Consider the following 13,936-nt stretch of genomic DNA (forward strand, 5'->3'; position numbering starts at 1 on the left):
TCGTCAGGACCACAATAATAAGAAGCAATTTAAAAATGCAATAGCCACTGCATGGTAAATAAACTTAAACAATTTAATTAGCAATGACCGAGCATATCTCATAAGTTATCTTCTTTAGACTTTGCTGGTACCTGACTGATGGCTTGTTTTCTTAAAGACATCAGCTATAGCTTTCTGTATGCATAAAGTTAATTCTCATTACTCAGTCAACATGATAAGGAACATTCTGAAAATAGAATCCTTTTCAGGAAATGGATCTTCTTTAAAATTATTTTACAAAGGTCGCCATGTTAACCCTTTTACTGCCACCGGGCCGATATATCGGCCCTCGCTGGTTGAGCGAACACTGCCAGGGGCCGATTTATCGGCCCGAATTATTTCACTTTTTTAAAATGATTGTGGCCTTTCCAACGGTTGTAATTTATGTAAACCCACATAATCTATCTATGGTTATATGATTTAAATATATCTTAAGAATTGGGAAAAAATCTAGACACATTAAATAAAATTAAGTAGGTAGCTGAAACATTTTTAAATCTGAAATGTTGCTAATTCCGGAAAAAAGCCTTGGCAGTCTTGCACATCCCACCTGAAATGGGTTGGCAGTAAAAGGGTTAATAATGAGAAAACTCCAGGGAAGATGTCAGGTTCTTTTCGACAAACGCAACAGTGATTTTTGAAAAATATTCTACTTACTACTTTTATATTTTTCAGCTCGACTTAGTGAATGATGATTTCTTAAGGGCATCAGTGGAAAATGAATCAAAAAATGAAAGCTTTTAGGCTGCTGATAAATTTCTTTGCGTGGAAATTTTCTCTGAATTGACCCCACTTACTCACTTATGTTTCAAATATTTATATCTGATCTTCCACAGATATTATAATATGAAATTTACTTTGACAATAGTAGTTTTTAATTCGAAACATGCATGCATTTGTATTGTGTGGTTCCTCTTTCTGAGTCCTTTTTCATATAAAATTGAATTCTCTTCGCTCGAAAATCCTTCATTGCCCTCTGAAGTTATCTTAAGATATTTCAATAGTGAAACTGAGGAATTGGAAATAATTTCACGGGACTTTTCCGGTATTTTTTTATGTGAGGCCATATTCTGAACTTCCCATCCGAACGCTAAGAGAAGCTTTTCCGTCAGTTTAGCCACTGAATTACCAATCGTTTCAGTTGGTAATTCAGTTGTTGCAAATTTCGGAGTCCTTCTGATTTATATTACCAGTCTGCGGGTGGGATGAAATGCAGACCAAAAAAGTTTTTATGGAATAGGTATCTACAAAGGTCAGATAAATGAAATGCAGGGAGATTACGGAAGATAGTGGAAGAAGCAAAAGAATTGATAGGATGACTTATTTTCAATCCTGTGTGAACCGTGCTTAAGGTTTTACTTCGGAAAACATTCATGGCGAATTTAAAATCTAAATATTTCAATAATATTTTTGTGGAGAGTGTTCTAAATATGATTATTTAAATAATCTCTTTCTTCATTGCTGTTAGACTGGAAATAATGACATAAATAGTCTTCAATACGCACCGTTTCCATGCTTATTCTTTTGTTGTCGTTTTGGCGCCCTGATATCCTTTGACGTCAGAGTTTATCTCCCGCCGAGAGAACGCTTTGGCGGGAGAGTGTTTCCCGTAATTCCATTGGTAGATTCTATCTCCATAGCTTTTAGACTGGAAATATTGAAATAAATAGTCTTCATTACATACCGCTTCTTAACTTGTTTTTTTGTTATCATTTTGGCACATCGATCTCCTGCCAGCTCATACCCTGACGGCAGAAGTTCATTTCCCGCCAGTGAACGTTTTGGCGGGAGAGTTGATGCCGTGACCCGTTGGCAGTTTGATAGCAATTTTGATCAAGTGAAGTGGCCTGCGTTTATTCTTTTCACCTGCCAATAATATACAGGGAGGGTAATAGATTTTCCGTGCCAAATTCTGGATCAAGGATAGCCATAGATCTTTCTGCTGTCGAGTGCATCTGCACGCCATAGTAAAATCATGGCCGAGAAAATTGTCAGAGCGGTAATAGAGTATAACTTCGGTGAAAAAATTAACTTCCATTTATTATTCATTTTCAATAATTCAGTATTCACTTTCAGGAAGCAGACGAAGGGCCTGGCGCAGGAAAAATTAAAGTTATTACGATCGGCAAAGTAAGTTAAATTTGCTATTTCATTCTCCCGAGCTTACGCTAGGAACAACTACCGGCATTTTCTGATATTTTACTGTAGCCCATACATAATTTTCAAACCTGGGGCAAGCTTTATTGTCGCATTTCTCTATTATCTTTTTAGGGGCTTCGCCAAATCAATTATAAGATAAGCATTACACTCCCACTTCGCAAAATCATGAAATCCTACAGTCAAGCAGTAGTAAGTATATCTGCAAACGTTTTCCATTGTTACTGTGGGGAATAACTATTTCTATGTGATGTTTTTAATCTTGTCATCACATGATAAATGAGCATAACATATTGTTTTTCCACTCACAGATTCTAGATTACCCTTCCATCTGATGAATGTAATTCTAAAAAAATTGACCCAAAGATGAGTGATTTCATTATAACGGCATATATGAAATTATGGTTTCAATGGTTTACATGATGAAACTGTGTGCTTTTTCAGGGAATTCCTCTACAATGTCTGTCATTCAAGCTTGGGGGTCGTGAAATAGATAAGGATACAACTCCTTGTGAGGTATTTCATAGTATTTTTCACCATGAAGTATGAGATGGTTTGGTCCGATGTCTCATAGTTGTTTTTTTTCAGCTCGATATGACGGAAAATGATGTCATCTATGTGGAAGATTTAAGGGCATCTTCAACCAAAAATCCATCGCAAGATAAACAAGACTGACCCCCATGGACTAGAGGCAATAGGCAAAATAATATGAATAATTACAAGATGCAGTGAGATGGTGTACCCATTGACTGTTTTCTTCTTGCCCTTTATAGGCCTTTGGTTGCAAATAATATTTATTAATAGAAATAAATTTCTGTGATGGACAGTGCGGTATTTTTTTGTGGTGATGACTTGCCAAACATCTCATAACTGAAGAATGGTCGCATGCTTACCTGGTGTATCATATTGTAGATCGTTACTTATTCTGGTTGCCATCCATCAACAAACACACGTACAAGACCAACATTGACCTCTTGCCACGATCTGCACTTCTGTATATATGTGCGTGTGTGTGTGTGTATTAAGTTTGTAGCGTGTCAGTCCACTCAGCCACACTTCAGGGTCTTTCTCAGTCATTCTAAATGCTACAGGGATGGGGTTTGGTGCGTTCGCCGCAGAATCTCTGCATGCACATTTTAGACTTGGTCCTAGCACTGTAGCTTGACCGGCACACCTCTCCATTTAGTGGCTACAGAGTTTACTTGATGAGCACTGGTGATGAAGTGTGTGTCTAATGGGGAAGTTAAAACATTAGTGAATGATTACTTTATAACCAGTCTTTCCAATGGTACTCTCCAGTGACAGGTGCAACACTATGACAGGCAACATCATCACAACTATAGGTGACTAGGCAATGATCAATAGTGCTGCAGAGGCAACCTGGCTGTGGAACAGGTTGCTAGTCCTAAGCATTTAATACCCATGCATGTTGACAGTTCCTCTTTGAAAGTCTCTAGTCTACATGCACTTCCCACAGCTATTAAGTCATCCACATATATGGCTACCACCAGACCTTCTGAACTATATATGTATAGGTTCATTAAGGCATTGGGTCAGCCCCTAACCTTTCAAATTACTCTGCACATATATTCTAATCTATGCCTGATTGATGGAGTCAATATAGGCTCTTCTTTAAAATTCAGACTAGTCCTTAGCACACATAACTGGATCTTCAAAACAATTTGGCTGTTCCACAAACACCTCATCTCTAATAGAGCTTTGAATGTATTGTGAATTCTCATAAAAGTGTTGAATACTCCGTTCATTCTCAATTTTCCAGGCTAGAATTTTTCTTAGTGACCTCATTCGAACCACGGGAATGTTAATCTCCAGAAAGTCAACAACACATATTTGGCTACTATTTTAGCCTTGCATTTCTTAACTCTACCATCCTCATTTCATTTTACCTTGATCAACCATTTTGTTATTATCACATTTCTTCCTTCAGTTCACTTCACTGTGACCCAAGAAGAATTGAAAGATTTTTCCTTCTCCTTAGACAAATCTGCCCATTCAATAGATATATTAAATCATGGTATCGCTTGTGGTGGCCCATATCTCACTGATAAGGCATACCATTAACAGTCTCAAATATCGTTTAAAGCCAACAGTCTTCAATCAAGGATTATTTTCAGCAGTCAAGTCCACATCAATATGTTAAAGTTAAAACCTCTGATTTTATTTGTTTTACATTTACTGACATAGGATAGACTACATCTTCTTAACCCTTGGGCTACGGGAGTTCATGATTTTACCTGCCAGCCAGGGCAGAAGAGACTCCATGTGCAGGAGGCACCCCCTGCCACGAGGGCTGGTCTGGTAGCGTTAAGACCCTTAGCGATCCTTATGGGGAGGGAAAGTGCCCAAGTAATGATATCCAGGTAGTAATAAAAATTTACGTAAATGCCGTAAAGCAAATGAGCTAAATTGATTTAATGCTTTTTGAATCAGTCAGTTATTTCGGATTTGGCAGCCTTGTGGTAAATATATGGTGTTTCCAGGGGAAAGGTGTAGAAGCTCCTTAGTTGGTTGGTTAATGGTTAAATTTTATGCTTACAGTCAGGATGCCCAAAAGTCAGTCAAGTGTTTAAAATTAAAATAAGATATCATAGGTACTTTAACCCTTAACCACATAGCTTTGGTCTCACAGACCTCAATCATTTAATAATCGTTTATTTTTGGCGCCCGTGTTTTGTATTGACTTGTTCGTACTTGTATCTTTTCCTCTCACCCCTCAGTGTCATGCAGCCGCTTGCCTCGGTTAGAAGTGTGTGTGTTTATCATGAGTGAGTAAGAAACTACTATCTTGGGTCTGAGAGACCTATGCTAGGTGGTTATGTAATTTTTCTTAAATTATTATTTTTTTCATTTTTTTGGTGAAAAATGGCTCTAAATCAACTTAAGGCTGGATGGTGATATTTGGTGGAACTTGGTGACAGGAAACATAATAAAGATACACTGTTGTATGTTCCACAAAAGTTTTAATAACCGACCCAGGTTTCGATAATACTCTATGTCATTTTCAAGGTGACTATACACAAATTTGGGAGCTTATATATACCAGGAGGGGGAGGTGTTAAGGCAGGGAGGAGGTGGTGATGGTGGGGGGCTTGAAAATGACATAGAGTATTGTCAAAACCTGGCTCGGTTATTAAAACTTCTGTGGAATATACAACGGTGTATCTTTATTATTTTTCATGGCTCTAAATGGTGATACTAATCCAAATTGGTTGGAGCACGATCTGTCAGATGATGAAAACCTACCAAATTACGAATTTAGCTATGTCGAGTCGGATATTGGGCTAGACCATGTTTTGGAAGAGAATTGTGCGGCCAATTCTGAATGCAAATAGAGAACTGAACTAAGAAATAAACAGAATTCATCATTCCACAATATTGTTTCCTCAAATTTAAGTCAAGACGAAGAGTTTTCATCAGAAGATAAAATAACCTTTATCGCGTATTCCATGAAGACAGAGGAGGAAGAGTTATTTCTGTAAGCTTCACTTTCCTTGGACATCTGTCTCACTGTATTGGCAATGCAGAACTTTACAACATGATATAGGAGGACAAAAAATTGAAAGCAGGTTCAAGTTTTTGAAGAAGCAGTGCAGAATTGTTGACAAGACCACACATGGAATGTCATGAAATCAATGTGGAATTGCAATGTGATAAATTTATCGGTATACTATGCATGCTGTATAGAGAGGCAACCACTCTACAGCAGGTCCTAGAAGCAATAATGCAGAGGAAAAGCTGGCTGATTGTAATTGTTGTTCAAGTAGCACTTGTAGTAAGAACCAAAAAATATAATACAAGGTTCGAATTCATGGCACCAATTTGCCTGGGATGCTCACACAAGCTGTGTTTTTGCTGCCGTGAAAAAGTTGAGAGTTTGCAATTTTGTTGATTATTTTATTTGTTAAATTTGAAATTTTTTTCTAGGTTTATTGCTCATTGAACATTTTAAAAAAGCTACAACAAAATTTCTATACTATATGCTAATTTTTTTGGATCTCATTTTTCAAAGATGTGCATATGTAAGCTTAAATTAAACAACAAATAAAATCTATTTCCATGTTCATGTGATTTTAATACATAGTTTAATATGCTCCTAAACGGACTATTATGGCCATCATAACACTTTATTATGGCCAATTTTACTCCCGCATCATTACTAGCATTATTTACTGGGGATCATCACTTGCTTCAGTTAAGCTTTTTAGGCTGCAAAAGAAAATTGCACGACTTATGGTCTTTGCTCCTTATAATGCCCCATGTCGACCTATTTTTAAAAGACTCAATATTCTCCCACTCCCATGTGTGTATATTCTTTCTGTCCTCATGCTTATCAAAACTAATTTCTATGAGTTCCCTAAAAACTGTGATGTCCATGATTATTACACAAGAGGTCATGATACCATTCATTATAATTATGTCAGGACTAAATCAGCCTTTCTAGGTCCAAAAACTATAGGGTTACGCCTGTACAATAAATTACCATCCAGTTTAAAAAATTGTAAAACTTCTGGTTCATTTAAAAGACAAGCTAAACGCTTTTTACTAGATAAATTATATTATTCTGTAGATGAATTTCTTCAGGGTAATAGTGCATAATTATTTGTCTTTTATATTTTTTTATGAACCTGTGCTATTTTTTTTATGTACCTGTGTTATTTTTTATGTTACCTGACGACTCCTATACCAGTGTAATCTGGTCTTTGGATAATAAAATATACTATACATACTACTATACTACTATTAATTGCTTGCCAGTTCTTTCTGCGCATATTTTATAAAATTGGATAATTCTACTCAGAGGCCTTACAGACACATGATAGATGGTTGTGTGACAAAAATATGTGCTGGGTGGTTAAGGATTAATTGTACAGAATAGTCAAATTAATAAGTGAGTGAGTAAAGTATTGATGCTATGCTAAACATTAGAATTTTCATACTTCATTAGGAACCAGTGGTTGAACCCAGCATTTGGTTGAACTTCACAGTAGATGGAGAGGTAAGCTAACTTATCGTGTAAGGCATAGCAGCTTAATCAAGGACTTTTTATAGTTTTATAACATTGTTATTTATTAATTTTTCATTTCATTTTAAATATGTGCTTTTTATTTTTCCCACTTCAGTGGTGCCATTGCATACCATGTCCCTAGTTCTCACTTTCATCAGTTATTATCATAGGCACATCCGAACCCTTACAAGGGAGAATGATTATAACCCTCATGTCAATTGCTTGGCTCTGGAAATAGAAACCTGCATACAGTATCCTTTACTAAACAAAAATTTGCTCTACATGGTTTTCACTACAATAATACTGTTCCCAAAATATTGCTCCCACTTAGTAAATGTTATCTTCTCAATTTACATCAACAAAACTCTCATGTCACTTCCCATTTAGAGAGAGAAAACCCAAGAAGAAAGACTGAATATCAATAAATATTCATAATTTATCTTTACAAAAGATAGGTAACTGTTTGGATTGATTGATCACTATGTCGCATAAACTGCAGTGAAGTACTTATTTAATCACTGAAAGTTTTCATCTGTAAAACCAATGCCAAACTTCCATAGAATACCCAGTTATCCTCTCCCTCCCAAAAACGGCCACTGCAAATTTATGTGGCCATCCTGTGGGCTCTGTGTCCAGTCTATAATCTCTGGGGCCATGGACATAGTAACCTGTGATCACGGGAGGAACCTGTGGCCATGGCCGCAGAACTTAACTGTCCTCTAGTATTCATTTATGTGTAGTTTCAGGCGCCGTTGCAGAAAGCACACGTGAGCAGTTAGCTAACTGTGCTCTCATGTGCTCTCTGCAATGGTGTCCGAAACTTCGAAATTTGTCATTTGCAAATTTCGAAGTATAGGAATCTTGTTGTGTTAGTCACATGTTTAAATGATTGAGGTGGTGTATCCCATATCCTTAAATTTATTGCAAATATAAATAAATGAATATCATTATCAGTTTAGCCATATTCGTTTTAGTAGTCTTCATTTATCGCTCTGGACGTTAACGGTTATAGGTCCTTATCGGCCACTGCAGTTTTTGATTTTCCCATACAGGACTGTTTGTGCAAATGGTAGTATTTCAGTCCAAACTGTGGGGATATGAGTAGGACAGGGTATAACCACTGGCCACACATGTATGTAGGTGACTAGAGATGGCTGCAGTTGGCCACACATGGCTGCGGACAGCCACAGGTAGCCACACATAGCCGCGGATGACCACACATGGCTGCATATTGCCACACACGGCCACACACAGCCATAGATGGCCAAACACAGCCACAGGTGGCCACATATGGCCAAAGATAGCCACAGACTAATGGTCACACATTATGGCCAGATAACCACAGACAGTGGAAACGAGACTCCAGGGCGGGCTCGCAAGGTTACACTAGTGGCTATGTAAGCGCAAGCTTTTCTCCTCTGCACCCAAAAGGGGAGGGACGGGAAGGAACAAGGAAGGAGGCGCCGCCACGATAGGAGCCTGACGACGCCTCCTCGGAGGGGGTAGGAGGGGAAGGGACAAGGAATCCCGCACCGTCACAAAGGCGGGCGGGTCCTACTATTAGCGAAACCAAGCATAAGCAATTAATGTGCCAGTGATTTTAGTGCATTTTCCTATGAAGAAGAATAATTCATCGATCAAATCGCTAGACAGATAACCACAGACAGCCACACAGCATTGTGTGGCCCTCTGTGGCCATAGACTCAAATTTGTGTGGCTTTTTGTGGCCATGGCTACATATATGTCCTGTGGCCATTTTCACAGGGGATCCATATGATATGATGCATTTCTCATCAACTTCATTGTTTAATGTGCTCTAGAGATAAAGAAAGAGGCGTATGGCCTTGTAGATAGTCAACTCTTGGTAGGAGGGAGACGTCTTTGTCACCTTGTCTTACTGTGAAAACAATGAAAATATTACAATATTCTTTGAATAGAAAATGCTTAATGGTGTGATTATTAATGGTGTAAGGTGTGGCTGTAATGTTTTCCAAACTCTTTGCCAGGAAATTTTCAATTCATCGAGCTTATTTGATCATGTATATGCATTGTTTCTTCTGCTGGAAATATATGTAGTTGAGGAATGTGTGCCAGCTACAATCATAGCATCATATTTTTTGATTATTTTACTGAAATACAGTATCTATACCAGTCCTCAGCAACTGAGAGGATGTGTTATATTACGTAGCATCTACCTCATTTTTCTTAAAAATCCATCAGGAACTACCTTATTATTTTCTTTATGTGTTCTTAGTACAACTTAACATTGTGGGTTGACTTAATAAGACTGCGCTATATAAAATGAATATGCATGTTTTAAAATTATAATACTGCTTAGCTTCCATTATATTTACAACAAACCAAAGAAATATGCCAGCATAGCACACTAATTAACAGAAATTGAGGTGAAAAAAATTTAAAAAATATTTTCCTGAGATACTTCACAGATTTTACTAAGTTTTTTTTCATGATGCAAGGTATGAAATGGAGCATTATTCTCTAAAAAATCATAAAAATCCTTATTAATCCGTATTAATAATCCTTATTAAAGCCAAGCGCTACCAGTTAGCAGGGTACTCTGCTACCTGCTATCCTGCGTCGTATCAGCGCTCAAAGCCTCGCCCCAAGGTCACCTCACTTGCGGCAGTGGGGACCAGAACGATGTCACACAGAGTTTTCCCAGCATTCATATTTAGATGTCGTGTTTTCACGCACTTGAAAATTTCACTTTTCATTTAATCGCAAAAAATAGATATCGTCATTTCAAAATCTAAAAGCATGAAATATGTTGCTCAGGAGTAATAATCTTTCAGTTAAGGCATTAAAAAATATTAGGAAACCACCCTATTGGCCAAGATTTCATGAGACATTTCTAGTATTCTGCTAGAGGGGCCATATTTTCTGTCTCTTTGGAAGATAAACTGAGCAGATTAAATATCCATGCCATTACGTATGCATACATCTGTTTCATTTGGATACCCTTTTTGGTGCAAAAACAACATCAAATTCACTGAATTGCTTGTTTTATCATTAAAAATATCATCTGTAAATTCATTGCCAAGCTTCCATACAGTATAAATATATAAATAAATAAATAAAGATAGTATTTATGGGAAATAAGATTAGCTTGGATAGATCGGTGGTCTGAGCATCTGCCCGGAAAGCAGAATGTCCGTGGTTCGATTCCTGTCAAGGTGAAATTTTTCCTTTTTTTTAGCCTTCATTCCATCTCCACGCCTCGCTGTGTCATCATCCTTTGTTTATGTTTCTGCCTCTTTGTTTCAAATTCTTTTTGTAATTATGTTTGTATATTTGCCTGTGGCGACTTGGGTGAATATGAATTTGTATTGTTTGTAGCCTCTATGGTTGGTTTCTTCTTGTTGGGATCAGCGTTCCCCAAAACGCATGTGATATGTGTATCAAAATAAATATATATAATAAATTAAACTTCTTCTTGTCCTAGGGTGGCACATAGAAACACTGAGAAATAAAGGAAATGATAAATATTGTATATGCACTGCTGTGCCAGAAATGTCCTCCTTTTTACATCGGCTTATTCACCATCCCACTGTGCATGCGAATGAATGGGCACCGCTCCTGCTGCAATAGCGTTTCCTCTCTCTCTCTGTCTTCTTGAATGGATGGATAGAATCCTTAAAAATGGATGAAAAATAATTGTGATTCGGTCAGCATTAGGAAATACATATGAAAATAGCTATTGGAAAATCAGCCAATGAGGCTTAAACCTCAAAATACGCCTATGCAATAGTCCTCTCACATAACACGACACTTTTTAAGTAACATATCTCCAGTGCTAAGGGAGGGATACCTATGTAGCATTTGGTTACATAACTTTATTCATCCATTGCTTGCTACCAAAAATTTCTAATCAGATATGTTCTAATTGCTCAATCCAGTCATTCACCATTCATGCATGAATATGATTTTTTTAAATTGGTATTTCCTATAGGGGTTAAATGCAATCCATGCTGTGAATTATATATTGCACAAACTTTCAAAATCCTTGAGTCATAGGTTATCTAGGCATATTGTTTCATACTTAAACTTACAGTGTTATCATATGGCACCAGCTGGGTGTCTGATCAATTTAATTTAATAGTATTTAGTGATATTTCTTACAGCCTATGAGAGCTTTGTATAAACAATTGTACACACCATTGCAAATATTTTGTAACTGTTTTAGAAAAATCAATAATCGGTTTGAGAAATAAAAATGTTCTGTTGAGTAACAATATGAAATTTTTTGAACAGGCATTTTTGAAAGATCAAGCAGTGCAAGAGTACCGAATTGATGAAAAGCTGAAAAACCAGAAGAGATTTTTTCTTGAAGAATGCTCGCTTCCAATGTGGGATGCATGTCCACAATAAATCTTCTGCGAGCAAATTTTCTAATGTCTTTGTGGTTTCCTTACCTTCAGTCAGCTACTTTGATTATCTCCTCATCTATGTAACTGAGTTTCCGTTTTATTGACGTACTAATTACTATGCTTCCTCAGATGATGCACACAGGAATTGAAAATTAGATTAGTGATAAATCTCTTTCCAAATCTTTAAATTCACAAAAATAATCTTCATGAATAGTTCTACTAGACTTGTAAATTCATTATTCAGGCGATCAGTATTTGGAAATACCTGTGATGGAGCAGAGATTTATTCACCAAACATTGTTACGAGAGACACAATTTTTTCTAGTAGTGAGTGCAAAATGATTTTTTCCAGTGGGGAAGGTAAGATGAAATATCTCCTCAGTGACCAGTAATTTGGGAGTAGCGTACAGTATAGGTTTGAGTTGCTCTTCATGGCAATGCCAATTCCATGCGCAAGTTAAAGATAATGGGGAGAGTCCTACAATGTTTTAAATTTGTTGGAAAGCTAGTGAGGAAATTTATTATTATCGTAAGCAAAAATCCTAAGATTGGTTTAACACAGTTCTTTACTCTGCTATGTTCATAGTGACATTTATCTTCTCTAACATAATGATATAGAATAACTGTCAAAACTTTTTGGAGAAAAAAAATTGAGGTGTTCATTATGGTTTCTAGTTAGATATGGCTTGAATCTATTAACACTGGACATTCAATGAAGTAGAACAAAGAATAATATCAATTGATCAGTGAAAAATCTACATTTCTCAGGCTTTACTAGATGCAGTAATACCCTTGATAATGTCACTGGAAATTGGTAGATACCTACTAGGCATTAATTGCACAAGAACAATGTAGATTTAATGCATGGGCACTGCAATTGTGGAGCTGGTTTTCTTGGTGCACCTTGTCTTGCTGTGAAAACGTTTATAATATTATCTGTGTCTTTGAATAGGAAATGCTCAATAGTGTGATTGGGGTTGCTGAAATGTTTTCCAAACTCCTTCTAGAGCTTGGACAAATCACAACTCACATTGATTATGGAAGATCAGATGGACGACGTTTTCAAATCACACGGTTATTGTATGTTAAGGAAACTTGAAAAATTTTCTCTAACAATGATTGAGTACTATCTGTTATTCGTTATCAGGAGGATATAAGCTATATCTTTGTACATGCGTAAAGATTTCACCATTTATTTTAAGAATTTGGAAAGGAACCTTCTGAAAATAGACTTCTTTTCAGGATGTGGCTCTATCCTCCTTAGCATTTTTGTACAAAGGTTGCATTGGTAGTGATAATGACACTCCAGACAAGATATGAAATTTGTTTCATCGTTCACCATCGTGATTTATGCAAAATGTGTTACCTACTGGTGATATTTTTGAAGCAAAATGATGATGTCATAAATGCTACGGTCTGTAATAAAAGACATCACAATACATGAATGAAATGCTTGGGAAGTTTTCCCTGCATTAAACCCATTTAATCAATCATCAATCATTAAAATTTCTATCTTTTTAACAGATATAACAGATGCATTCATACCTGTTTCATCCAGATAAATAGGAGAAATGTGTATTGTATACCTGTTTGTCTGTTCATTTTTTTGAAACATACTTGGCTGTCCATATTTAATAAGTGTCTGCTTATTTCCCAGTTATGGCTATTTCTTCAAAATTAAAAATCCTGGAAATATAGATAGTGAAAGTAATTTTTAAAAATAATACATATTTCAAAAATAAATATTTACATTTACTTCATGAACTTTTTTACACAACCTATGGAAAACTATTAACCCCACAGCATTTTTCTTCCACAATAAGTTGAAAAAATTAATGAAAGTATTTAAAATAGCATTGACATATTTTTTGAATCGATAGTTTGTTGTTTATCTATGAAAATGTATGAAAAATTTTCTAGTCCAACAGTTTACCCTAAAATAATAAATTAAACTGATAGAAACACTTTATTTATTTATTTGTAATTCATCTATTATCCGAAAAGACATGATTTATGTGTAACATAATTTATAGAGGGACGTAACGAAAATACGCCGGAGTGAACGACTGCTGCGTTGCCACGTATTGCGCGCGCAACTCAAAAGGAATATTTGGGTGAACTGCGTCTGAAACATTTTCCTTCGCGCTTCCGGAACCTTTGTGGCCTTCAATAAATCAAACTAATAAATACATCAATCATAAATACTTAACTTGCTTACTAATGCATTTGCCTTTCTAGTTAAGTGGCCCTATTTTCATTAATTTAAGAATTTTTGCCGCCGATTCCGCTCAAACATAGAATGATGGATACGATAGAATGGATGTAA

General features: G+C 36.4%; 1 protein-coding gene across 1 annotated transcript; it reads left to right on the top strand.

The window, feature by feature from the left end:
- The first annotated feature begins 1,831 nt into the window (after positions 1-1,831).
- Positions 1,832-2,970, top strand: LOC124171859 (small ubiquitin-related modifier 4-like). The gene is made up of 5 exons (XM_046551219.1): positions 1,832-2,038; positions 2,116-2,169; positions 2,311-2,388; positions 2,641-2,712; positions 2,785-2,970. The coding sequence occupies exons 1-5, from the start codon at positions 2,015-2,017 to the stop codon at positions 2,869-2,871; spliced, it is 315 nt and encodes a 104-aa protein (XP_046407175.1). The 5' UTR covers positions 1,832-2,014; the 3' UTR covers positions 2,872-2,970.
- The last annotated feature ends 10,966 nt before the right edge of the window (positions 2,971-13,936 follow it).

The sequence above is a fragment of the Ischnura elegans genome, chromosome X (assembly GCF_921293095.1).
Source record: "Ischnura elegans chromosome X, ioIscEleg1.1, whole genome shotgun sequence".
Classification (NCBI taxonomy): Eukaryota; Metazoa; Arthropoda; class Insecta; order Odonata; family Coenagrionidae; genus Ischnura; species Ischnura elegans.

Coding starts and splice junctions, on each gene's coding strand:
- LOC124171859 (XM_046551219.1), top strand. CDS start 2,015: ATGGCCGAGAAAATTGTCAGAGCG. Junction 2,170..2,310: donor AAGTTATTACGATCGGCAAA/GTAAGTTAAATT, acceptor TTATCTTTTTAG/GGGCTTCGCCAAATCAATTA. Junction 2,713..2,784: donor AGGATACAACTCCTTGTGAG/GTATTTCATAGT, acceptor GTTTTTTTTCAG/CTCGATATGACGGAAAATGA.